Below are 27,132 nucleotides of genomic sequence, written 5' to 3' on the forward strand. Positions count from 1 at the left end.
ATATCGAGGACATTACTTTTTTTCCGTTAAAACTTTAATCCAATACTCATCCGAAAATGCATTCATTGAATTGCGTCATCAAGCCTGAATTAACGGGTCAAATAAAAGACGAGACACCTGAGTCACTCGAATAATTTTGACAACATAGCACTAAGCGGCAACGTCACACAGTGGTTGCGAAAAAATGCCGATAGATCGGAGCACCGGCCAGCTCGAAGAAAACGTAAACAGTCGTGAGTAGAAAGAAGCCGGATAGATTTGGACGAAATTCGTGCGTGGTGCGCGAGCACGTTGTTGTGTTGATCGAAGTGTATTTAATTAATGCTGTAAGTAATTGAATTACAGCGATAATTTCCGTGACATTAGCCGCTAAAGTCCGGTCATTAAATATTCAGTACTTTGTCTCGTTCGATGACAACTGCGACCGCTTTCGCATAACCTATTCTCGCTTGTGAGCATGGTGGTATGTGACCGGATTTATTTTGTGTGTGAAATTGTGTTCCAATCGCGTCTTTTTCTCGGATTTGGAAAACTTGCGGAAACTCATTGATTTTGCATTGTATGCTCCTTCAACCGGTTTCATTCGGACGTATTCAAATGAAAGATTGGAATGTTCGGGCCATGAGGTCTGTGCTTGTTCTCAGTTGTAAGTTGCATACTTCTTGCCTTCTTTAGATTTATTCTTCACATACTCTCTTGTGTACCATAGCTATACATCCAATTTTTTATTTTAAGTGTCAAAGATGTCCGTAGATTAATGAGAGGTGTGCCAGAGCTCTACTCAAAATTATTCTTGAAAGTGTTGATGTACCAAAATATGTTCTGGTATTCAGGACTATCACCGGCAGGCGGCTATCATGAAAATGCAATTTTTTTAATTTCCTGAAGCGTACATTACCGGTCTTCATTTTATTACTCTCTGACTGCACTAATGTTGCACATATTGATGGTTATATGAAACCATGTATCTTAATTGCAGTGTTTCAAAGTTTCTGCTCCTGTTTTGTAATTTTGAAGAGAAACAAGCCAACTTAAATGTAAACAGAATATTCTGCTAACAGAACTAAAAGACCAATATGGTTTTCCAAAAATTATGTTGATTTATTTTACAAATAAGGAAGAAATTATGAGAACAGAGAGTCTGCATCATTGCAAACGGAGTTACATGGTTTCGCACTTTGGCCATTGATAATATGTAACTCAGATTTTATTTGAAGTGTAGACTATTCCTAGATGTGACATGAGAGTAAAAACTGATCCCTGCGAAGAAGGTTCTTTCAGCACAAGTAAGTTTGAAAACTCAATCAATAGGAAGTTCATGGGGAATCGTCATCACTGTGCGGATGTTTAAATTGGTATTGCACCGTCAAAACAATTCTAAACACTCATGAGTTGGTTGGTATGTTATGGTTCTTTAAACTGACTATGATCCTCTCTTTCTCACTCTTCCAAAGGCAGAACAGGTATTTAGAAGATGGTTGAGTGTATGACTCATCCAGTGACTTTTAAATTAATTTGATGACTGGCGGCTGCCCTTTGCCTTAATTAACTATAGTAACCCTCGCAAATTACTTAATGCTGATTCTCCTGAGTTGATATTTAGTGAGTTCGCACAAGTTTTTGCATTCATTTCTATAAAGCTCCCATATTGCCATGCCAAGGAAGAACACTGTATGAACATTCGAGAGTTGCCAAATTTCCTTCAATTAAGTGTTTATTATTGAGGAAAGTTATGAGTATTTTTCCTTGAAATTTTCAGGAACTTTAGGTGAAATTGCAGACAATATTATCTGGAAAATTGGAAGAAATTGAAAAGTTTACCAGGAAATTCGTGTTTTAGAAATGGAAATTTGGCAACGCCTGAAGGTTCATACTTACAGCGTTTTTCCTTAGTATGGCAGCATACTGAGGCCATGTTTGGGAATGGATCCTACAATAAGGTTTGGACAGTATTTAACCTGGTTGCTTCGGCGTAGTTATAGCAATGAGATTTAGGAGTCGAAGAACAGTGCTGTATTTGGACTCCAACATTTATCTCAATGAGGATTGGCACCAGCAACAACTCTTTTTCAGCTGTTCTCAAGGGGAGGTCCCGAGCCTGTGGGCCCTGGGCCTGGGGGGTTTGTCCCTCTAAATTTTTGTAATACTCAGCTAGGTAGCTACTTAAGTATTTATTTATTTTAAAAAGTGAGCTCTACAGCCCCACCACACTATTGAAAACAGTCAATGGTGAAATTCTCGGAACGCACATCTTGGCTTACGACGTCGAAGAACTCCTATCATACTTACTTTATTTCCTAAGTGAGGTAGCATTCCACGTCATTTCTTAAAACTTTTTCTAATTTTTCCTTCCTCTGTGAAGGATATTTAATGAAAAAGAGCTCAATCACATTATTTGTTCCCCTTTGATGAAATGAAATGTGATTAGAGATTTTGAGACCCTGTGAATTCAATTTTCATGACCCCCAGTGGTTTATCTACCTTTTTTCTCTCATTCTTTTTCCCCTTTTGAAGTAGGGCTGGTACTGAAATATAAAGCTGTTCCCAGCATCTACTTACTCTTTTCTTGCTCAAAGTCCAGCAGGTCAATGATTGAACCAAACTTTGAAATTTGTGCTAAATATTTCGTTTGTGGTGCAGTCAGCCTCGGAGGTTAATATATACTTATTTAGTTTTAGATTTGAAATGAACCTGAAGTATTGGAACATTCCCCAAAAATTCTGCAGCTTTTTCCCAGCAATAGTGCCTCCAGTGTGCATTCATTTCTCTATGCTCCAGCCGTGGTGGGAAGCTTTAGCATTTTTTTAATTAAATAAACTATTATCTTTAAATATCTCCAATTTCAGCTCAAAGGCACCGTTTGGTAAGCTAAAAGGGCAAATTTATGCTTTATGACTGAAACCTACTTACTCTAGCTGGGTTATTGTCTGAACAGCGAAATTGGACTACATTTTGCAATTTGGAACTATAAATTCTAGCCCGGTTAAAAATAACGAGTGCCAGTAGTTCCTAAGCACATACGTGTTTTCCAGAAGGCAGAATTATGTTCCAAATTGCAAATTCAGTCCAATCATGTGAAGAAAAATCGGTCGGTTTTTTCCATCGGAGCTGAGTCACGAAATTTACGCCTGGGATTGTCAATTTTTGCTGATAGACCAACATTATTTTTAAACGCAATTTCGGTCTCGCAGCAAGGCGAAGGCATGATTCAGCATTCTGCCTCCAATGGAACTTCATTTTGCAATTAGGAACTGCAATTTCTTGCTTATCCATAAAAACAATTATGTGCGTAGGGAAACATGGTCCATAGGTTGTTTCTCAATTGAGCCAGAAATTAATGTCCTGAATTTTAAACTGCAGTTCTGATTTGCAAACTGCGGTTCAAGTTTTATCGTCGGATATTTGAGACAAAAGGCGAATTTTTCGCGATAGACCTGCCAGCCTGTGTAAAATAATATGATCGAAAAAGCAAACCATCCTTAATCTCGGGAAATACTTTTGATGTTTTTCCCATGACAGTGTTTTCGAGCACTTCAATCCTTCAAATCGCGCGACCAATCATCAAATGGACTATCCATCACACAAATGTTCTCTAATACAACGAATACGAAACATTTCGTGGATATTCCGTTTCTTGATCGGTCTTATGTCTCCCACTTTCAGGGGTGCGGTCACTTCTCGACCACGCGAACGGCGGGTGGCGATTGTTCACTTGCCGTGTTCAGGGAGGGAAAGCCTTCAAAATGGGTTTTGTTTTGTACTTTCGGTAAAATTGAGAAGGAAGTTGCTTGTATCGTGTGTAAACGCGGTAAAAATAATCGCGCATCTTTTGCAAATTCGCGGAAATGTGTAGGTACCTGTAGAACAAAAAACTTTTTTTTGCAATTAGGAACTAAAATTTCTGGCTCATATACGTAAAAACATCTATATACATAGGGGAACTGAGTAATGGTAAATACGTTGGTTTAAAACTGAGCCAGAAATTGTTCTTCCGAATTGCAAAATGTACTCCAAATGCAGTCCTCATTACCTCGATTTTTTTTTAGGAAAAAGGGGTCTTCGAAATGGGAAGGTAATTTGAAAAATAGGAGGGCTGAACCTGTCTGCATCTCTGCTCGCTTTTATTTTAGGTTGCCTAGTATTCGCATTATTTTACAGGGTCCTTACATCCGGAGTTTGGGCCCCCGGCAAGCAAGTTAATCAACTTAATTGCAAAGTGATGGGAGGGGCAAGGGGGCATTAATGTCTCATTCAACCCTTCGCTCTCTCTCATTTTCGCCTAGTCACAGATATAGGCTCGGAAAGTCGGGCGGAAATTCTTTCTGTCTATCAAAGTTAGCAAAAGGATTGACGAAAGTCGCTTTTAAGAAACCGCTGCGAAGTATACTTCCCGATCGGTGTAATTTTTCGACATTTTGTGGACAGTTGGATCGAGTTTAGCAAAAAGGAACCACTTAACAACAGGTTGACACCGCCAAAGAGAGGCTCAAGGTTTGACCCCTCCGTTTTCCGTTATACTCATTACTGAATCATTTAAAAGTAAAGTTAAAAGTTGCCGTTTTCGGACCAGAGTTCTAATTTTACGGGGTGCCTCGCACCAAGTGCGTCTGAAAATTTAAAGCAGCACTGCACCAGCGCCCTGCGCCAATCATGCCCCTTAAAAATATCGGCGCAGCCCTAATTTCTCTGGCGACTGTATCACACAAAGTTTTCTGTTTCGTTACCATCAAATAGTTCACAGAGCCCTCTAAAATCTATGTGGCGGCTAACGGACTTCGGCCATATGCTCTACATTTGGGGTTTAGTTAGAGCCTCGGTCCGAACGAAAGAGGTGAAACCACTGTATAACCATCGCAGTAAGAAGGCCAGCCCGCGAATAACCAAAAGGTCTGTAGAGCAACACTGGTAAATAACCGCTTTACCTTGCTAGGAAGAACACCGTATGAGCTCTTAGGCGTCGCCTCTCCTTTAACTAATACGGGTTTTCAGAAACTTATTTAGGGGAAGACGGGGTAATAAGCAGTGGACAATAAGGTAGATTGGATTGCGCTCTCTGGTGAGTGATAACAACTACCGCCGTGGGGAACGATCTTGGTCCTTGCTGCATTCGTATTAATTCCGGCCGAATCGGAAAAGTGGCTGGGACAGGACCAGCGTGTAAACTTAACCTCTTTTTGAACTGGGTTTCGAAGTTCGGGTACCTCGGCGCTTTAATCAACATAAAGTCAAGTAAACATTTTCATAAAAAATCGAACTATATATCATTTTGAAGCTTAGGATATGGGGCTTCTTCCTGATACTTGGTTTTTTAGATTAGTTTTTTTTTTACTGATTTATAATGTTCTACTCTTATTGGCCCCAAGCGGTGACCCCTGTGGCTAATAAGAGAGTGAGGTTATGTCAGGGAGGGGTACAATAGTAGAATGAACACTAAAACTGTTGGTGATTTTTTTTTTTCACATTAAATGACTCGAAACCGAAAAAAGAAGGGCCTGAGGGTGCCTTACACTAAAGAGAATTGGCAGGCACACAGGGGCAGGGGGATTGGGGTTTTTTTTTTTGGGTATGGTTTTGATACAATTTCTAAAACTTGCATTTTGAATTCATTTCTTAAACTTAGCGATTTTCAAGTGTCAAAAGTTCATAACTCAAGAACTATTAGTCCGATCTCACTCAAATTTTGCAGGGCTATTAAGAGTAATGTAATGCTTGATCTTATATACTTTTCCGTGCTTACAATTAAAATTTCATACGAGATACAGACCTGCTCTACTATTACCCCAGGGGGTACAATAAGAGAAAATTTTTTTTTAAAATATTTACATTTTTTTTTTCGCTAAAATAAAGCACGAAAAACATTGAAACTTTGAGGAAGTGTTACTTACTGATAGGTGCATATGCCCTATTTTTTTCAAATTTGTAACTCAATTACAACTCTTCAAATAAGGGTGTCACTCTCTTATTACCCCATGGTCTCTCTTATTACCCGTCTTCCCTATTTATTTCTTACGATTTTTCTGAGAATTTTATTTACAATTTCTTCTATTGTAATGTCAAGGAAAAAGATTCATAACTTTTTACAGAATCAAACACTTTTAGGGGGAAGATTTGGCAACGTTTAAATGTCTATACGACGTTTTTCCTCAGCGCGTCAGCGCTGGTGTTGGGCATTGAGTAGGTGAAGGTCATCTGTACCATAAGCGGTCATAACCGCAGGTTGAACTTTAAGAGCTTTATTTAAGTCTTCGCGATACGCTAAAAAAAGGCTTTTCGCGGAATTTTTCTTGTCCACCGCCCCACACACCATCGAACCGTTTACTTATGAAAAGACCAAAGTGGCATAGCCCTCTCACCGTGGCTCCCCACAGCCACAATGACTATTAGGGCTCATTACTTTTCAGGCGTTTCCGCCCTTTCGGAAATACTCAGTGCGATTCAATTCCAGAGCCCTTTTACCTTGATTTACACTTAGAATCGTCGATTTTTTACTCGGCACCATCACCGATGATCAATCGATTGCCGGTCATCTAGTTTCGCGATCGCTGTGTTGCGTATTCTGCTCGAAAATGCCGTCGAAATGCAGCGTTTTTGAACGGAAGAACGGGAGGATTTTCGGCGAAGAGGCAACGCCGCTCGGGTCCGAACGCAGCCGCTCGTCAGAGACAAGTAGCTGATGCCCTTCAGTCCAATAACGCCACTAATCGGAACGGTTTGAGCATTGTTTCACTTTTCTCGGAGGCAGACACTTTATTGACGCCAGGAATGATGATTCTCTCCACACCTCGAAATTCCGCACCGCTCGTCGCATCCATCGAAAGAAAAAGGTTAGCGGAAAGCTCGGATAATGCTGTAGTGCTAAGGAAAAACGCCGTATGAACATTCGATAGTGGCCAAATTTCCCCGGATAAGACATGTATTTTTGAGAAAAGTTACACTGGAAAAAAAAAAAACCACATTGGATCTAGAGTCCAGACTCTTGAAAACATTGACAAGAAAAAATACTCTTGATTCAATCAGATTTAAGCTTAAATCAAAAGGAAATCCGCTCAAATTAAGAGGCTGGGTTCTTGATTTAAGCTTAAATCCGATTGAATTAAGAGAATTTTTTCTTGTCGATGTTTTTTAAGAGTCTGGACTCTAGATCCAATGTGTTTTTTTTCCAGTGTACAGTAGACTCTGGATTATCCGGCTTCGTATTATGCGGATCGATTTTGCAACCATGTAACTACGTACGCATTCCGATAAGTGAGCGGATCCGCGGAGAAGCGGTCGCAAGGCATATTGGCGCCTGCAAGGCTGAAGGAATACTTCACGCATTGCGCCAAACGGTGAGGTCGGCGTGGAACGCATTAGCGCCTACTAGATTGCATAAATACTTCTCGCATTACGCCAAACGCAGTGCAGTCGGTTAGTTAGCCCAAAACGCACATTAGCGGCTACAAGACTGTATGAATACTTCACGCATTGCGCGCTTTAATCGTTGTATTGTAATTTATCGTTGTCGGCTACCATTCACAATCACCATTGAGTCGTTCATTTTGGCGCTAACCTTTTAAATTCGTGTTGGTATGTACATGATGTATACATAATAAGAATACTGTAGTGTTGGTTGGTAGTGTTTGTGTTCACTATTATTATCCGGATTTCTTTTTATCCGGATCGGGCCCGGCACCAATTAATCCGGATAATCTAGAGTCTACTGTACGAATAATCGACAAAGTGCCCCGTCAATCATGATCAGGCGGTGAATCTGCGTCGCTACTAGTTTGAGAAGTGGAGCCTCACAAGTCGCAATCAAAACGCGAAGGTCTCATTTTTCACCTAATCGAACAGGCTTCCGCCGCCTGAAATAACTTTCGGCTTATCTCCACCAGCACACGACCGAAAAAACACACACATACCTCGTTCATTCATGACCAGAGTCAGTCGCGTTAATCTAATCCGAGAGCACTCTCATAACTGCACAGTTATGAGAGGCTCTTCAATCCCTGCTACTTCAACCGTAAAAAAGATGAGGATGATGGTCCCTTTTCGTTTTTGCGCATTTGTCGAGTGCGTCGTAGAACAAATACTGGAAGGCTCGAGTTTATATTATTGGTGGATTTAATTAGAATCATTCCACTTACACTGCCGTGCTGAGGAAGAACGCCTTATGAGCCCTCGGACGTTGCCATATTTCCTTCAACAAAAATCGAATTATCAGGAAAGTTGCGAATATTTTTCTCGACAATTTTCAGACAACTTTATTCGCAATTTGGAGGGAAATAATGCATGACTTTCCTCCGAAATACATGCTTCATCCGAGTAAATTTGGCAACTCTCTAATGTTCCTAAGGCGTCCTTCCTTAGTACGAAAGTACATCAGACGTTGTCCGATTTCCTCTCTCGTTTTACTGTTTGGTCGATGGACCAAAAATTTGATCGGTCAATCTAGTCCTTTTAGTATTGATTCGGCCGAAAAAAGGTAATGGAGATGTTGCATGTGTGAGGGATTTGCGATTTGACAATTGAATATTATGTAAAAGTTCGCGAGAAACACGATGGTGCCACTGGTTTTCTCTGAAATCAATTCCCAAGCTCAAAAAAAGCTCTCAAGTTGAAGCCCAAATGGAGGGGATATCCCACGCTATCCTGAGAGTCCACTTCTACATCAAAACAAACTCTCCATGCAAAGATAGGGAGCAAATACATTGACAGGGCTGCCACTTTATTTGGGGACTATAATTAAACTGAAAACGGCATCACTGCTAATGTATTTTCGCTCTATCCTTGCATGGAGAGTTTGTCTTGATGTAGAGGTGGACTCTCAGGATAGCGTGGGGCCCCTTTATTTTGGCCTCAACTTGAGAGCTTTTTTTGAGCTTGGGAGTTGACCTCAGAGAAAACCAGTGGCACCATCGTGTTTCTCGCAAACTTTTACATAAGAATCAACAGTCAAATCGCAAATCCCTCACACATGCAACATCTCCATTCAAAGAAATCCAACGTGACCATAAACCCTGACATTTTGAACTGCGAAGTGTCGCAACGCTGGAGTTTGTTGCACGGGAAGTAGCGCGACTAATGTAAGTAGTTTAATAATGGAGCGGCATTTCGTCTCGCTCCTCCGACATAATGGCGTATCTCCATTACTCACGTGAGTCCTTTTTTACATTTAAATCCATTCTTTCTGGGGCTCATGCCGGAATCAAGATACGTCCTTACACCGCATTAGAAGAGAGGCGATTCGAGGATCCGGCGTCGGCGCACGGTGGGTCGAGTCAATTAGGGAGGTCGGACATGACATTTTTGACTTAAACTGCAAATTTTAATGTTTATTTCGTCACATTTTAAATTTGAAGGGGTGCTAAATGAAGGAAATTTTACGAGAAAGCCAATGAAACCACTTTTAGAACCTCAAATTTTTGTGTGAACGGAGTATATAAGCATTTAAAGTTTCCAAATTATGTCCGACTTCTCCTACTGATTTGATCCACTGTGCGGCGTCGGGATAATTCGGTGACAAGATGCGAATTGATGATTCTGTTTGCCGCGGATTCGTTACCCGGCGTCGAGCGGGTCATCGACGGGCGTCGGGGCGCATGGCGTCGTAATTCGTAATTGTGATTTGTGACCGAACGACCAATCAGCGGAGGCCAGCGCCCAATTGACCAGATTGGCGAACGATACTATTCTTCGCCAGGGTTGCCATATTGATTCAGGGTTTATACAGCGCACTGAAAAAAAAATTCTCGGCGTTTTACCAAGGTCCGTTGGTACCTTTACCATCTCACTTTTTTACCAATTATTGGTAATTTCACCAAGACAGACTGGTAAGCTTACCTAAAAACCGGTATTTTTACTGTTTTTTCAGGTAAGAATACCACTTTTATTGGTAATCAATTCCCGGTAACTTTGCCGTTTTATCTCGGTGATTCTACCACAGGCTATAAAAAATATTGGCGTTTTTACCAAGGTCCAGTAAAATTACCGAGAAAGTTCAATAATTTTACCGAGATTCTCGGTAAAATTACCAATTCCATAAATGGTAATTTTACCAAGAAAAAACTGGGATCAAATAGAACCCTGAATTCTTGGTAATTTTACCCTTTTCTTAGTAAATACACCGATATTTTTTTTGCAGTGCGGAGGCACTACAACATTGACAGAAACGACCCGTTAACACGGAGTTAAATTAGGTGTGTTATAAAATAGAAGCACGTGTTACTCCAAGCCGGAGTGAATGACTCCGGACAGTAGTTGTACACACTACCACTACAGTCATGGGAACTAAGAATAAAGGTATGAGATGTGTGTGTCGCCAGATGATTGGGAAGGGACGGGAAGTCCCTTGTGTGAGAGGAGTAAATCCATTACGATCGCATCCAAATTTGAATGATACGATTACCTTCACATCCTCACATGATTCTAACTCTAATTGAATGCGACGTCCATGAACTATCAGTATTACTTACAATGCAATGCACCCCTACATTTTTATCACTCTATTTCAAAGCAATTTTCCCTTTCAACTCAGCCAAGCTATATGGACCCCCTAGAACGCGAGACTTGAGTGCCAGTGCATAGCTAAGCACTGCTCTGGCACTGTGGCACTTTCTGGCACTCTGCTTGGGTTCTTTCAACAGTCGGACTGTAGAAATATTTTCCATGGGTCAAAATGGAAATGTTCCCTTCTTCATTAAGTTCCCCCCCCCCCCCCCGGAAGCTCCCCCGGATGGAACTATGACCCCCCCCCCCCTCTTCAAATTTTCTGGAAACTCATCGTTTTCTTCCTTAATGTGTCGAAGGCTTTGGACCAGAATTAACTGAAAACAATTTTTAGCACAAAATCCGTCGAAGATTTTAAAATATGTCAACAGTTTAAGTTTAAGAGAGCAGCCAAAAAAAGAGAAGTTGATGTAACATTCTGGATGTGAAAAAAGTGTGCGAGAACTCACAAAATTCTGAATTGCTCGCTACAGCAGTTAGTTTTACATCCTGACATTGCCAAAGTAACTGCTGTAGCGGTTAATTCCGCATTTTGTAAGTTCTCGCACATTTTTTTTTACATCCAGAATGTTACATCAACCTCTCTTTTTTTTCGGTGAGGTCTCAAGAGGCTTTGGATCATTCAGGGTAAAGCACTTGGACCTGTGGCCCTTCACCAGCGAATCTGATTCGCACAGGAACATTTTGGTTCGTTTTCGTTGTTTTATTTTCCTGTAGCGACGGCAACTCTTTTGCCCGCGCCGAAGTGTTAATTTGCAACTTCAGTTGTGCGCAACCGCTCCCGCAGATGATCAATCAAAATAAATGAATGTGATCATAATAATTATTGTCTCTGATTAGTCATCAAACTCGTCTTTGCAAGCTCTTATTTTGCGTGACAGATTGACCCAATAATTTTTTTCACTTCATTTGCTTTTGCTTCATTGTTTTTGTTGTCGGTGCCGCTATCAAGCGAATTTTATTTTGAGGCTCGAGCTAGTTTTAATACCCGAATCTCGCAGTTGCAAACATTGGAGTTCCGAAACTCTTCTTCGATAACTTCGAATCGCAGCATTTCAAACATAGTGAACGATAGAGTCACTTTATACTGGAACGCCGCTGAAGTCAACCAAAATGGGTTTTTACCTGCGTGCTCTTAGAAAATCAACTTAAGGTGATTCGATGGACGCCATATTTTGTGTCAGATTGGCATGCGATATATCGCATCAGTTGGTTCCATTTTTTCAGCTACTCGTCATTTTTCTCCAATTTTGAGACCGCAATTCTGTTGTCAGGAGACTAAAGCACTCACTTACCAATTTTAACAAAGAAATTCAACGTAACAAAGGCGTGTTTTTTTTAGAGAGAAAACATAGCATTCGATACTGATATCGAAACTGCGCTCGAATGCGATATTTTCTCTCTAAAAAAACCACGCCTTTATCACGTTGAATTTCTTTGTTAAAATTGATAAGTGAGTGCTTAAGTCTCCTGACAAAAGAATTGCGATCTCAAAATTGTAGAAAAATGACGAGTAGCTGAAAAAATGGAACCAATTGATGCGATATATCGCATGCTGTTCTGACACAAAATATGGCGTCCATCGAATCACCTTAATTTTTTCTTACTTGGTGCCTATCACTCATTCCTCTTTCTCCGTCGTGTACTCAATCTTCATCTTCTTCTTCTCCTCCTTCTCTCAATGGGAACTCAAATTTTTAACCTTAGTGCGCTGTTTCCGCGCAGCTGTTGGGAACGGGCAGTCCGTTGGAACGAAAACGAAACTGGAATATTTGCCAAAAACCGAAGTTAATAGCGTCGTCACCGTGCACTTGCGTACATCAACGACCCAGACTTTTTATATCTTTCCGACTATAAATATACGCTAGACAGTTATATTTAATTTTCATTTTCAGCGCGTATTTTCGACATTAACCTGTCCACCCGTCCTAGGGTTTTCCGTTTTGTTCCCGTGCCAGTTTCAGCCGTGCTAGCTAGCATAAAAGTAACGTCCGATGAACTCTCACGCACATAATTTTCGTCTCCATTCTTTAGAACTCACGCGCAGGTTGGCAACATTGTTTTGACTACATTTAAAGTCATTCTAAAACTCGATTGTAGTTGAGACACTCTAACTCGTCTAAAATCTATTGTTGAACGTGCATGTAAACGGAGAAAAACACAAGAGATACCGCCTCCTATAGAAATCGCCTCTGTTCACGCATGTTTAATTTTCATGTGAGGATGAATTACCAGATAAGACAAGTAAGAATTAAAGTAGTCAAGAAAGAACTGAACAAGTCATGTTAACCTTTCAAAATTGGTTCTTTCGACAAAATTGCAAACATTTTAAGTATCTTGTTTCGAAAAGTGCCAGATTCTGGAAGGAAAACAGTCCAGAAAACAGGAAAAACTGAATTCTCCCAGAAAGTCCAGAAACTTTCGGTGAATGGTTAACGTTTTCAGCGCACGCATGCCATTCAGTATCCCAAGATAGACCCGTGGTCAACCTAAAAAAAAACATGAAAATTGCTTTTCCTTTACGCGTAAAGTGTGAACATTTTTAAACCTTAGCATAGTTCGCAGCAAATGCCCGACCTCGCGATCTCGGGAAAGCGCAAACGTGGGGCCAGAGAGGGTGCAGAAAATTCTTTTGTGCCACATTTTTTCAGGGAGCCCTCACATTGCTGTCCTTATGAAACGCGTGCTTTCACTATTTTCTTCGCAAAAATAGCGCGGTCGATGGTTCTCTTCACAAAAAGTAGCGTTGCCTTCATAGTTTTCCCCTTTTCTGGTGCCTCCACGATTCTCCCGGGACCGACCTACAACGGTCGGCCGGTCGAGTTTTTTTATAGATCGTTTTCGATAGTGGTTCGATGTATCGTTTGGTTCCAAACAATAGAACATAACCTCAAACATCACTTTCAGGATTTCATTCCGAAAAGCTGAAAATGAGAAAATTCCTAACCATTTCATCTTGCAATGCCATTTATTACTTATTAGAATAAAAAATCTATCAGAAAACCCCCGTTTCCTCAGATTACTAGATTGACTTTTCAGGCTATGTTTACATGTCGAACCAATCGTTATCGATACAATTTCACCTATTTGATGTATCGAAAACGATCTATTGCACCCCTGCGTGAGGCAGTACATCACAAGCAAGGTATCGCAAGCGCCATGCGACGTTTAAACATTTTCACCGCTCTTTTATTTTTTTACGGACAAATTTTTTAACGGAGCTGTCCGAAAATTTCACTGAATTTTCTGCGTGCTGCCGATAATATTCAGTGAAATTTTCAAACATTTTGAACCAACAATTTCCCTGTAAAAAATAAAATTACGGCGAAAATTTTGGAACGTCCAATGGCTCTCGTGATGTTTTGGCCAGAAGGTGACAGCGTATTCGCACGTAATCAATCGCATTCCTTAGGATTTCTAAGACGGTTGTTCAGCCATCGAAAACTCCTCGTCCCAGCGTTTTCTGCTGTACTCATCAGGGCCGGATTTACCAATAGGCTGTAGGCTAGGGCGCAACATTCTGAGGGGCGCAATATTTTGAGAATTTATTTTTTTTTTAATTTAACGAGTCTTTTGTTACTTTTTATTTTCCAAAACCAACTTGCAGACGTAAACATACCTCAAAACTGTTTAAAATCGTGTTTTTTAAGGGTGAATTTGAACATTTTCCTGACACCTAACATCCCTCGTCTGATCTAGAGGGGAGGGGCGTCTAGGGACCCCCCCCCCCCACGAGAGCGCCTACTTTTAAGGGCGCCACCCTATAAGTTTACCCCATAGGGCGCTAAGAATGTAAATCCGGCCCTGGTACTCACTTCGGAAACGTCCACACACGCACAAAGCCAACCTTCTTCAGCCAAGTTCTATCGGTTTCGTTGCGTGTTTACCCTCTACCACTACCCCTGCGTTACCAAGCCATCAAGTCATTTGTTGAATCGATAATGGTCAGTATGGATGTTGATTTTGATAATCTCCAGGTATCTTTATCGTACAAATTGAATTATATCAAATATTAATCCCGATTAGCTGTTTATTGTCGTGCAATTTTTCTCATTTCAGGAAGTTATCGAAATGTAGAAAATTTAAAGAAATGTTTTTAAAAATCGCTTAAACGGAAACTTTCCGGAGCTTTGCCGTGCCGAAACGTGCCTATTTAAAGATAAATAAATACAATTATTCGCAGATTGACCAGAAAAGAAGGATTTCTATCTTTGCCCTTGAAATTTGCAGATATTTCAGATGGAATTACAAGCAAAATTGTCTGTAAAAACATTTTAATGCCAATTTGGCTGGCCTTCATAGAACATATGGTAAAATGATTGAAAAAATAATCGAGCTACAAGCCAAAAATAAATTAAACAAATAATATTTCAAACTACATAGAGATGAGAAATAATGAAAAAATCTGGGTAATAATAAGTCTGTATAAAATTTGAATATAAGTATTCACAATTCTCCCAGTAAATTAGTTTTTCATTGAAGGAGATATGACAACGCCTGGAAGCTCATACGACGTTCTTCCTTAGCATGGCGGTATGGAACGGCATCCACTTGTGCAAGTGAACGTTAGGTTTGCCCCTGCCTGACGCCCGACGCCGCGCTGCGACGCCCAAGTTGCGCTGGTTAGTGCATCGGTATCGCGCCGACGACGGTGAACGTAAACGCACACGCGCGTGTCAAGGCTTTTCGTTCCTCTGCAGTGCGAATGTGCGAGTGCTAGTGCAAAGGTGTACTTTAATCTGTTCAATTTTATCATCCCGGCATCGTCAGAAAAATTGTAAAATGGGCCTGTTGCATGCACGCAAGAAGTACAGCCAACTGATGTTAGGACTTTTTCAATAGGTAAAGTCTATAGATAGTATATTTTAGAGACCCTGCACTGCTATCTCTGCCGTGATAGCGGAGTGCGCAGTGTGTGCAAAAATCAAATTTTGTTAATATAGGCTTAGCGGCTTCGGAGCGGAAAATGTCATCGGAAGAAGCCTTTGTTACATGTCAAATTGCCACCAATCATCCGAAAGACTCTCGGAAATCGTTTGGATGATTAAAAATCAACGAATTTCATTTCCACCACATAAAACGGGTATTTTTTCATTTTCATGTCAGGCTAGTGTTAGACAAAACAGCCGAAGTGCTGTTCTGCCGTAAGCCATCCTCTGCATGCTTTCGTGGTTGCGTTTTGGACACATCAACAAACAAATTCTCCAGTTGGAAAATAGAAAATGATGCCGGTTTATGAGTTTACTCGAAAACACTGTTCACATTGGCTCTCTAGTTGAATAATGCTCCTCATGGCTGCTTTGTCTGAAACGTCTGAAAGTCAGTTTTTACGCACTTATGGCTTTCTCATATGTCTCGTTTTCATACAAATCGTCCTGCTCGGTGTCTCAGTGATTTCATCTAATAGAGATTGGACGAATTTTGAAGCGAACCCGATTTCGAAAATTTGAGAATACGGCTCTTTTCTCTATCACAGCAGATCTCCATTGTAGTGTAGAAGTTACTTTTGGAAATCAACCTTCAGATTTGCCTAATGACGACTTATGCTTGTAGAGCCAAGCGATTAATTGGTCTAGAAAACCTAACCTATTTTGCAAAAACTCTGTATACTCTTCACTTTTTCAAAAACCTAGGACTGAAAGCGGAGTCCATGATGTAGCGCTCAAAAACCCACAAACTGCAAAAAGAGAAGATTCCGTTCCTCAAAAGTGTAAGTTACTCCCTGAGGCGCATAGATTTCGCTCCGAACTTTTATCACTCGGGGTTTTTGGGCGCTACTTGGTCTCCGGTACAGAGTTTCACTCCGAAATATTTAACAGTGAAGTTTTTTCTGCTAAATTTGGAGGCTTTAATTTGCTTCTCTGTCTATTCTTAAATTTGCACTGGACTTATTTCTAAATTGAGAATACATGAATGGGACGCCGCGCACTGCTTGCTCTTCTAATTTTTCACTCGCACTTCAGTGGTAATTGGTCTAGACTGCTCTTTTAGACCTGTGCAGGAAAGAGTTTATTAGCACACTACATGCGGTGCACGGTCCGGTCAGTTGGATAGGTCAACGGTCAGGGGCATCATCTCAGCCGCAATGAGAAATATTGAAAGCCAATAATGGAGATGTTGCATGTGTGAGGAATTTGCGATTTGACTGTTGATTCTTATGTAAAAGTTTGACTTTTGTTGACTCTCCGAGTAAAATATAGGGGTCATTTGTAAAGGGGTACTTTGTACCCAAAATTTTTTCTAGAACTGCGACGGCAAAAAATTTGAACGATGCTTGAAAGTGTCATTAAATAAAAGTACGTTGCAGAGTTTTAAAACGTAAAGATATTAATTTCTCATAGACAAGCCTACAGGCATTACATAAAGTGGACAAAATAGGAGAAACAAGGTAGAAATGATACATAAATAAAATTGAGAAACTAGGTATTGCTTCCCGCCACGAAAAATTGCGCCGATTCCCATGGAGCAGTGCGGGCCTTTACCAATGGATCCATTAGTAACATACCCGCTGCAAAACGACGGGAAAGAGCGTTCACTACTAACGTTGTGAACGCTCAAAAAGAACTAAAACAATGTTGTCATGTTTATTGATGGTCCCTCGGAATCAATGTCAGTATTCTGAGAAGCTGTTTCGTAGAAGTTGAGCTCGACAAAAATGAGATATACGACGCAAATCGTAACTTTATCGACAGATTTCCGTAACCATTTTAACGTCCTCGCCAAGCAAATCGCTGGGTTTCGTGTGTTGTTGAAAAATAGACGCTGTAGACGAAGTGCGTACGGCTCTGGTTAAAAGTGAAGGTTAAGTACCGCGAGCGTCTGTGTCTGGTCCGCTCTTCAGTAATTTTGAATCGTCGATCTTCTTGTCAGAAGAGAAAAAATATCTGAAAAACAAGCACTCAAACGTTACCGGAAGAAAAACGTTTTGTTTGGTAATCATCATGTGTTGACAGTCAACTAGAAATAAAATCAATGGAGCGTTTGTGGTCAAGTTGAGGCGAACTATCAGAATTTTGAGTATTCGACGAGGATATCGTGTTGAATCCATAGAAGTAACGAGAGGTCCAGTTCGTTTACGGGCCAATTTAGTACGTTAAATTGCTGTAATTCGACTTTTTTTGAATTTTTTATGGCATTTTGAACCTGGGATAGTTTAGAAACCTTAAATCATTTTTCTAAACCTAGGTTTTTTTCAACCACGTACATGAGTCCTTTATAATTGGACTGCATTTTGCAATTTGGAACTATAAATTCTGGCTCATCTGAAAAAACAGTTGTGTGCATAGGGAAACTGATGGCACAGCATAGGTTGTGTTTGAACCGGGCTAGAATTTATAGTTCCTAAACGCAAAATGCAGTCCAATTCGTCACTTCCCTCTCGAAAAAACGTAACTATATTCCAATGTTGCCGAATTTCCCCGCGCAAATTGCATTTTCACCAGGAGAATCTTTCTCGCTGAAAAGTTCACTGAGTTTTCTTTTGATCTCTCGTGAAAATCAGAACTTTTTAACAAAATTCGCACAGATACATTCTTGTAAAGAAATTTAATCGATTATGTCCATTTTGCAATCTTGGGATGAGGTTACGTCTCTTGTTCAGGAAACCACGAATTTGGTTTGTTCTGTTTCGAATGATTCTCTCGTCCAAGTAGATTTTAGCCGGGAATTCCCAGGAACTTTGGCTGAAAAGCTCTCACTTATGAGCCGTGCTTAAGTTACGTAACGCTCCATGGGGGAGGGGTGTCAAGGAGAGCGCTACCCCATCTTGATTTTACGCGTTAATAAGGGCCTCTACGTCACAAAATCGCTACAAGGGGTAGAGGCGAGTGGGTTAATAACGTCGGAAAAGTGCGTCACGTAATTTAGGGACGGCCCTGTAGTCAGTGTTCAAAACTCACCGGCGCCAACGCGCCAAATGCGCCTAAAAAATCGGCCATGGCGCCTAAAAAATGAAGGCTCTGCGCCAACATGGCCCCTAAAAATTGCCTCCTAAAAAGCTGGATTTTCACAGGAAGTCACATAAAGAAAGAAAAACAAATCTATTTGAATTGAAAAAACTCAGAATTTTCAGCACTACAAGTGAAAGCTTGCTTTTTCTATTCTTCACGATTTTTCATTCTTAGTGCTTTTGTCTTCTACAAGTTACAGCTACTCATTAGTTTTGTTACGAAAACATCTTTCGTCTAACTTTTTACTAAATGCGCCGTAATATAGAGGCAAAAAGTCAATTTGGTCCCTAAAAAATCTTCAATGGCGCCTGAAAATCGAGCTTGATGCGCCACATGGCTCCTAAAACTCAAGGGTCAGTTTCGAACACTACTGTAGATCCATAAAACTGACGTGAAGTAACCAACGTAAATGCGTGGATCGTTGATTTATGGATCTAGCAAGGTAGAGGCTCATACCGACTGCAAGATCAATTGTTTCAGGTCGATAGAACGGAGTCATCGTTTGTTGAGACAAAAGTTAAGTATTCTGCCGTCATAGCGAAGAGAGCAGTGAGTGCATGCTGGGATGAACCCCGAGACTTATAAAAGCATGTGCTAACCATGGCTCATACAGAAATGCACTTACTGCTCTCTGCGCTATCACGGCAGTATTCTGCCGTGCTAAGGAAGAACGCCGTATGAACATTCGAGAGTTGCCAAATTTCCTTCGAAAAAACATGTATTTTTGACGAAATTTATGCACATTTATCTTTGAAATTTTCAAATATTTTAGAGTAAATTGCGTACAAAATTGTCAGAAAATGTTGGAAGAAAATAATCAAAATTTTTCCAGTAAATTCGGTTTTTATCGAATGAAACTTGGCAACGCCTGAAGGCTCATACGGCGTTCTTCCTTAACACGGCAGTATTGTTCATGCCACCACTCATCAGTGATGCCATCTGAATGTATTTGTTAATCTATTGAGTGGTGCTGATTCAGAGCTGCTCAGAAATTGACATTCGATTAACACACGATGACTTTGCTCAAACTTTGTTAGTTTTTTTGGAGAGGGGTGAGCCTTCGCAGGGTGTCTACAAGTCCGGAAATTGTTCTGCTTTTTTAAGAGCGGTCCGGAAGTACAAAAAAAGTGCGGAAATGCCGCAAGAAGGTCCGGAATCTTTCATTTTTTTGACACTTTTGTAGCAATTTAAGCGAGAAATTCAAATTTTTGAAATTTTTCGAATTTCGTCCATTGGAGGTACTGAAAAAGTACTGAGTTGTCTCGCTAAGGAGGCACTGAATTTCTTGGGAATGTACTGAAAAAGTACTGTAAATGTACTGAATTTTGGTTTTAGTAGACACCCCGCTTCGTGAAGAAATTCACAGTGTCCTCGGCGGAAATTTACAACCTTCCATGTTTCTCGGGGTGCCTTTTGTGATTCTGAATGGGACTGTGCGGCAGGGTGGAATGAGGTATCGTTGTACGAACTCCGTGACCTGTACTAAATGAAAAAGCAGTAATTTTAGTACGGAGTGAGCCGCCAAGCGGACGAGAGCAAGTTATAACCACGACTCACGTCAAAATGCCAAAGTCAGTAACACGGGAGCTACGTTCGGTAGTTAAAAACTCATTAAGTGGAAAAGTTAAGCCCTGCTCGGGCCATTTTCACTTCGGTGTCAGGATACGTCGTTTCCTATGGCCGACTAGATTAACAGGCACTTTCGATAGTAAATCCGTATTTGGATAAAAGTGTGTCATTGTCCAAGACGTTTATAATCCCTATAATATAAGGTGAAAACTGAGCGTCGCCATATTCATTTCTTTAACATAATTTCTCGCAGAACGTGGTAGACTTTACAATTATTCAATAATAAAACAAATACACAGCGGGCAAGAAGGCTAATTTTCACGTAAATACTACCAAAACGTCTCGGGTGAAAACTCAGCCTTCCTCAGTAGGATAAAACAGTAAAGAAATTGTAAAAATCTAAAACGTAATACTTGGCTGTACCTTTAGAAGCGAGAACATTGTTGTTATCATCAGTAATTTTGGAGCACCTTATAAGTAAAAATTTTATATTTAATGTGAGAACGTTAAATTTCTAAGATAAAGTCATGCAATGCTTATTAGTGCCATTGTCTGCCGTCAATGCCACAAGCAAACCTTATTTTGTAAATTTTGGATCGGGGGGGGGGGGGGATTCCATGATATTCGTGAGGCTATTTTTCCGATTTTATTCCCTTACAACGCGCCCATAATGCTGATCTAGATGACCCCACAAATATTATACGCAACCATTCAGCGACACATCTTCTTTCTCTACTAACGGCCGCCTCTAGTTGTCAAGGCAAGTAGATGGAGTCCAGAAATAATTTGATAACGAATAATAATTGATACACTAGATTCAAAAATATGGTCAGGTATTTAAGAAATAACAGTTCACAAAAAACAAAAATTGATGCTGACATCGCTACATAACGTTGAGCTTGACCATCCCTCTCAGAACGCCCGGCAGCAAAATTCAGAAGGCCCACTCACCCCTAAAAGCGTTTAGTAATGTACAAACACCCCCTTCATTTTGGACGTTCTTTCTATTGAATTTTGCCTGGAAATGCAGTGTGAGAACATGAGTGATACACTACCTACTCAAATAGCCCTACCTCGTGGATTCTTGGGAGTTGGTTTGCGTTCGTGATTTTGACGGTAGCTCTTGTACGTAAATGAGGTGACAGGTGTCGCTTCATCATGTCACGGGACTCACGGGGCCTTCTTCAACAGCTCTGTTTGACGTCACTTAAAAGAATTATCCCGAAGATAATACTTTCTCCCTTGCACAGTTAAACGCTCGAATGCTGCAAACATCGCGAAGAAAGTTTTAGGACTTCTTTCTCAGCAATAATTAATGAAGGGATTTCTAAAAAAAATCTGCTCACATTAACTTGGGTGATGAAATAATTCGGCTGCATTTTGTCCAAAAAAAAAACAGATCAGAAGATGGGAGATCGGCGATGGTTTAGTCTATAATTCCTGAATGGGTTTGTTATTCACAAGACATAAGCAACTGAGCTTTTCTCTTTAAATTAGCGTAACTTTTCGATATTTTTTCGAAATTTGCCGGCTTCCGAATAGTAATGTTTCGAGTTTTGGCAAACATTCAAAATGTTTTCAAGCACTACATTATTATTTTTTTTTTTAAAGAATATTTCCGAATTTTCCCAGCTTTTTAAAAGCTTTTAAATCTTCTAATATCTGAGATCTTGTTTTGGAACTTCCCAACTTATTGGGACATATTTTGTGTATTTTCCTGAAAGTAAATTGCACCAAATGGTCTGTCAATTTTTAGCCAGCGGCTACTTTGAACCCCTCTGCGAAGTCGCAGCAGGCAGCGTGCTCATAAAATGTCGATTTTTAGTCGACATGTACTTTCTCTTTGCCAAGACTCATGTAAAAAAAGAACATTTCGAAAGCTTTTCTTAGGCTTTGTCATAAATTTGAAGGAGAATTCTTTCCTGCACCCCTGCCAGCAGCTAAGAACCAGTAGCGATCCTATCCGATCGCTACGAATCTTCAAAGAGCTTGCCAAATTTATGAAGAGGCGTGATATGCGGCGTAAGGGTTCATGATAGAAACACGTAGGCACCTTCATTTTTTTGAATATGCAACACGGACATCCTATGAGCACGAATAGTTGCATCCATGTGTTTGCATTAACGTCCGTAATTTTCGCCGTAGTAAGCACAGTGGCGATCCTCTTAAGTAGCAACACTGTTTTTCATCCAGTTATTATGTACAAACCATCAATTCGAATTGAGGCAGGCTGTTTCACTAAAAACCAATATCTATTCTGGATTTTAATGAAAGAGAACCAGTGTCGCCAACTTACAATGAAGAATTATCACTTCTCTGCTGTTCACAGAAAAAAACGCCGCGCCTACATTCCAAATATTGTAATGTTTCTTCTACACATACTGTTCTATTACAAGAAAACCTAATCGCCGTAAGGCTTCAGTTTTTCACTTTAGTTCCTAAGGGTATGCCGGAGTTGACTATAAAAAATGAAGGATGAGTGCTTGGTAGTTTTCTTGTAAAGCAGCATTTTGTCAGAGGAGACTCGAAAAAATATTGAAAGAAGATGCGGCTTTTTTACTTTGGACGGCAGTTCCGGGAACTGCATAATTGAATGGCGCCTTTGTAACTCAACACCAGCATCTTCAGCATCAGCTGAAATCAACCCTTCAGGGAAGCGGCAGGCAGATTCCCGGAACGCGTCGCACCGGCCGCGGCACGAACATAATTTGGACCACATTTTGCAGTATAAGGAACTACAATTTCTGGTTCTGAATTGGACTGCATTTTGCAATTTGGAACTGTAAATTCTGGCTCTTCTGGAAAAGCACTTATGTGCATGGGGAAACTAATGGCACATACGTTGTTTTTAAACCGGGCTAGAATTTATAGTTCCAAATTGCAAAATATAGTCCTATTAAAAACACCTATCTACGTAGGAGAAATAATGACACGTATGTTGTATCTATCTATACTGCGCTAGAAACTGTGCTTCCTAATCGCAAAATGTGGTCTATTTTCCCCTTCTCGCTCCTAAAATCTAGATCCGCGAAAAAAATCCACATCGCGCGGAGAGCTCACACAGCTGCGTTTGCGATAGGAGGATTGTAAGGGGGGGGGGGGTTGGGAGGAGATCCTGAACCCATCTGTTGTTTGTTTTACCGGTTCAATTAACGGTACGTATACCGATGGAGCAGCTTTTCTGTAAAGTTCGTGACTTAGCCGCGCGGCAACGCATTTTGTCGCTCCGCGTCGACGTGAAAGGCGTAGGTACACTGTCAGATGAGCCCTCTCGTGCTTATGAACCAATGCTTTCTAGGGCTCACTAGGGAGTGGAGTTACACCTTTACGTCGATTTTTACAGGACGATTCATTTGTCTCGATCCAATCCGCTGTGCGGGAGGGAGGGGCGACTTTGCGCAAGCGCGCTAGGCTGCAGCGGCGAGACGTGGACGATCGATTATCGATATTTCCCTATTTGAAGCTATGGTGAAGAATCGATTATGAACGTGTTCGTCGCGAATACCCTGTGTATCGATCCTTTTCCATAGGTTTAAATGGCAGATCAATCGATTTGTCGCAAAGCACGCCACGCCACTGCTAGACTGCGCTCCTTCATGCCATGCACTTGACGGATTACGGATTGTGATTGACAACGGAAAGTGCTCCCGGCAAAACAGGAAAATTGTTACAAATTCCGTTTCGCGGTCATTTCGAAATTGTGTCATCTGGTGGTTCAATGCTGCGGAGATCGTTGCAAGTCGTGGTATACGCATGGGCGTAGTGGGTATTTTTCTTTGGGGGAGCAACCGTAGGAAAATGGTTTATGCTTCCACGAGTCTTGTGGTATATTCTTTAATTTTATTCAGTAACAATTTTTTTTTTGGGAGGGGCCACAAGCATTCTAGGGGTGGGCCAAAAGAAATTTTAAAAACAAAAAAATCAAAACGTGATATTCCGAAGAAGTTACGTGTTCTCGTCGGTTCGAACCACACCAAGGGTCTGAGGATTTTTGCGTTTTTTATTTTTGAGGTCGCTTCAATTTTTTAAAGCGGTGAGCTTGCTCAACCGTCAACTCAGGGATTCGAGGCGATTCCTATTCCGAGCTGTTCGGTGCCCAAATTAACTCGTAGTTTAAGTGCGCTTCACTCTTCAAGATTTTCTCTAGTGTATAGTAGGAGAAGCTCTTACATTTGACGGATTTAACTCGAGTCAGCGCAACCGTACTTTACGTCACTTACTCTCTTAAACAAAAAACAACTTGTCGTGGATCTCGACTCGAGTATAAAGAATTGAATCCCAAACTTTTAAGTCGAAAAGTTGCTTACAATTACTTTCCTTGCGAAAAAGTACTAAAATGTATAAAAAACAACGTCGGACGTAGATGCTCCGATTGTAGGTACAACCGTTTATTAATCTCGGTTTTGACAACACTGCAAACGAGATGACCTGTTATCGCAGAACGACCGCTTCCTTTTTAGATGGTGAAAATGGGCGCAATGCATTGATAATATTTCCCAATGGGAGAATATTAGATTATCATAAAGGGGCCGTATGAAAACAGCATCCCGACGCAAGCAACAAGTCCCTCGTGAATCACCAAGCCGAAACACAGTAGATTGAGTCCATAGGAGAGGTGGGACAAAATTTAGAAAAATTAAACGGTTATAACTCCGTTATCACAAGATATCAAGATCTTCAAAATAGTCTCACTGATTTTCTCGTGAAATTTACTTCAAGATTCTTCACTCAAAATTTAAAATTTGACAAAATAAACGTTGAAATTTGCAGTTTTAGTAAAACAAATTTCATTTCCGACCTCTTTGAGTGACACGATCCACTGTGCGGAAGGACGGAACAGTGATTCCAGTTGCCATAACGACCGAAAAAGCCGGAAATTGTAGCATTTTCTCCCTTCCGTTCGGCGCCTCTTGAGTAATTTGAACACCACCGAGAGTGGATTATTGTGCCAAAATGTTCATAATACGGCCGTGAAGCTCCATCTCTGAAGGGGAGTCATTTAAATAAATATCCAATTTGGACGAAAACTGACCGGAGCAGTGAGCCAAACCCTTCGCTCATTTCCTCTTGAGCCTAATTTAATTATTAATCCATGCTTTCTATGGGGCTCATGCAGAGCAGAAATCGAGCTACGTCCTTACGTCAGAGGAGCGACGATTCGCACCCTTAGCGCTTAGTCTAGAGCTAATACGGAGTGATAATTGGACGTATTTCTATCAAACGGAACTAAGCGCCAATTTGAGTTCCTTTTGAGGAATTTAGAATCCCGGATAGCGTCAGCTGTCAAACGGACCTAAGCGCCATGGAAAAGAATTGCGAGTATAGGACGGAATAAACCGGACGGACGCCCGATTCCGCCGTAAATCCAAGCCCCCTTCTACCTTCCTCACCCTATGGCGCTTAGGTCCGTTTGATAGTAATACGCCCAATTAGCCTCATAGTCTAATCTCTCTGATCTCGGTTTGGAGACCGTTCGTTTTGGATCTAGATTTAGGGTTGACGTGAGGTTACCCCGGGTGCAGTAGCCAAGAGAACGACTTTTAAATGTATAGAACTTGAAGGACTTGGTATATGGTATATTATAGCCCTAAGTCCTCGAGTTTTTTTTTTTTTTTTTTTTTTTTTTTAATTTTTTTGTATACGTTGCATTTTGCATTTTTATTGGGTACCATTTTTGCAGGGAATATTTGGGAATGATTCCTTTTGGTGCAAAAAAGGACTTCCAGTTGATCCTTCAATAGCCATTCTCACCTCGCTCTTCTATTTATTTATTTTATAGGCTATATAATTATACTTTGCTGACTGATTAATGATTTGGTTAAGTACAACATTTTTTATATTAATCAATTCAAGTTTAGTTCTATAAATTTAAATATAAAAATTATAATTTTTATTTATGGCTTAAGGATTTCTGGATTTCCGCCTTTTTTTGGATTTTTAATAAATGGCTAGTGATTAACTATCTTTGATATCTTGGTTTTAAGTTCTTAGTAAGATTAATGATTTTAATTTCTTATTTTACTTATCTGTTTTGCAATTTTTGTTTGTTTCAGGAACCGGAGCTCCGAGTGACGTCATGTTGGTGACGAAAGTGCGCTAATCGTGCGATGAGGAAGTGCTAACCGGTGTCCGGTGTCGGATCTCGCATCAAGCTCGCGGTGTCCCTCGGGAGTGTCTTGTCGCCGGTGAGCCTCCGGAGAAGTCTTCAAATACGGCGCGCCCCCGGCTCGTCGCAATCGGGCGGACGATCGCTGCCTTGGACCGGGACCCCCTTATGAGGTTGCGCTCCCAGCTGAGCCGAATCGGACGGGCACCCCGGAAAAAAGTGCGCGCCGACCGTGGCCGATGTCGGCGCTGAGCCCCATCACCTCCCGCCGCCCGTGAATTTTATTATCGAATTATCGCTGTGATAGTGACCGGTGATTAGTGATCAGTGTCCAGTGTCCGGTGATCAGTGTTCAGTGCCAAAATGAGCGAGTTCCCGTCGAGGAAGATCTCCCTCCTCCGCGTCCGATCGGTGAGTAAACCATGCTTTTGAATTATGAACAGGGTGTCCAGCATCAGGAAAAACCGGAAAAACTGGAAAATATCTGGAATTTTGGCCGATCAGGAAAAAATCAGGAAAATATCAGGAATTTTCAAAATGAAAAAATCAGGAATTTTTCATAAAATATTAGGAAAATACGTATCAGGATTTTTCAAAATTAAAAAATACTAGACACCCTGAATGAGCGGCGCACAGTGGATCGAGTGAATGAGAGAGGTCGGACATAAAATTTTTGACTAAAACCGTAAAATTTCATGTTTATTTTGTCACGCTTTAAACTTTAAGGGGTGCTCCTTGAAGAAAATTTCACGAGGAAACCAATGGGACCACTTTTAGATCTTCAAAGTCTTGTATAAACGGAGTTATAAGCGTTTGAGGTTTCCAAATTTGTCCGACTTCTCCTATCGACTCGATCCAATGTGGGCCGTAAAGATATTAGAGGTAGATGGCAATGGGAAATAATTATGTACACTTCCATACTCTCCGCGTTCCGGCTCAAAAGCAGAAAGTTCCGGGTGTAGCACCCGGAGCAATGAAAACTGCGGCTCCAGCACCCGGAACTTTCGGCCTCTGAGCCCG

At 40.9% G+C, this 27,132-nt stretch overlaps 1 protein-coding gene across 4 annotated transcripts in view; it reads left to right on the forward strand.

Moving 5' to 3' along the window:
• The first annotated feature begins 220 nt into the window (after positions 1 to 220).
• Ae2 (anion exchange protein Ae2) overlaps positions 221 to 27,132 on the forward strand; it is a 101,670-nt gene continuing 74,758 nt past the window's right edge. The window contains exons 1-2 of one of the 4 annotated variants that reach the window (XM_019061813.2): positions 221 to 646; positions 26,060 to 26,523. In XM_019061813.2, coding sequence (XP_018917358.2) covers positions 26,476 to 26,523 — 48 coding nt within the window. In that variant the 5' untranslated portion in view covers positions 221 to 646; positions 26,060 to 26,475. Of the gene's footprint in view, positions 647 to 15,126; positions 15,331 to 26,059; positions 26,524 to 27,132 lie in introns of those variants that run through there. The other 3 variants (XM_019061815.2, XM_019061816.2, XM_019061814.2) reach the window with 3 other exon arrangements.

Source organism: Bemisia tabaci, chromosome 3 (genome assembly GCF_918797505.1).
Source record: "Bemisia tabaci chromosome 3, PGI_BMITA_v3".
NCBI classification, from domain to species: domain Eukaryota; kingdom Metazoa; phylum Arthropoda; class Insecta; order Hemiptera; family Aleyrodidae; genus Bemisia; species Bemisia tabaci.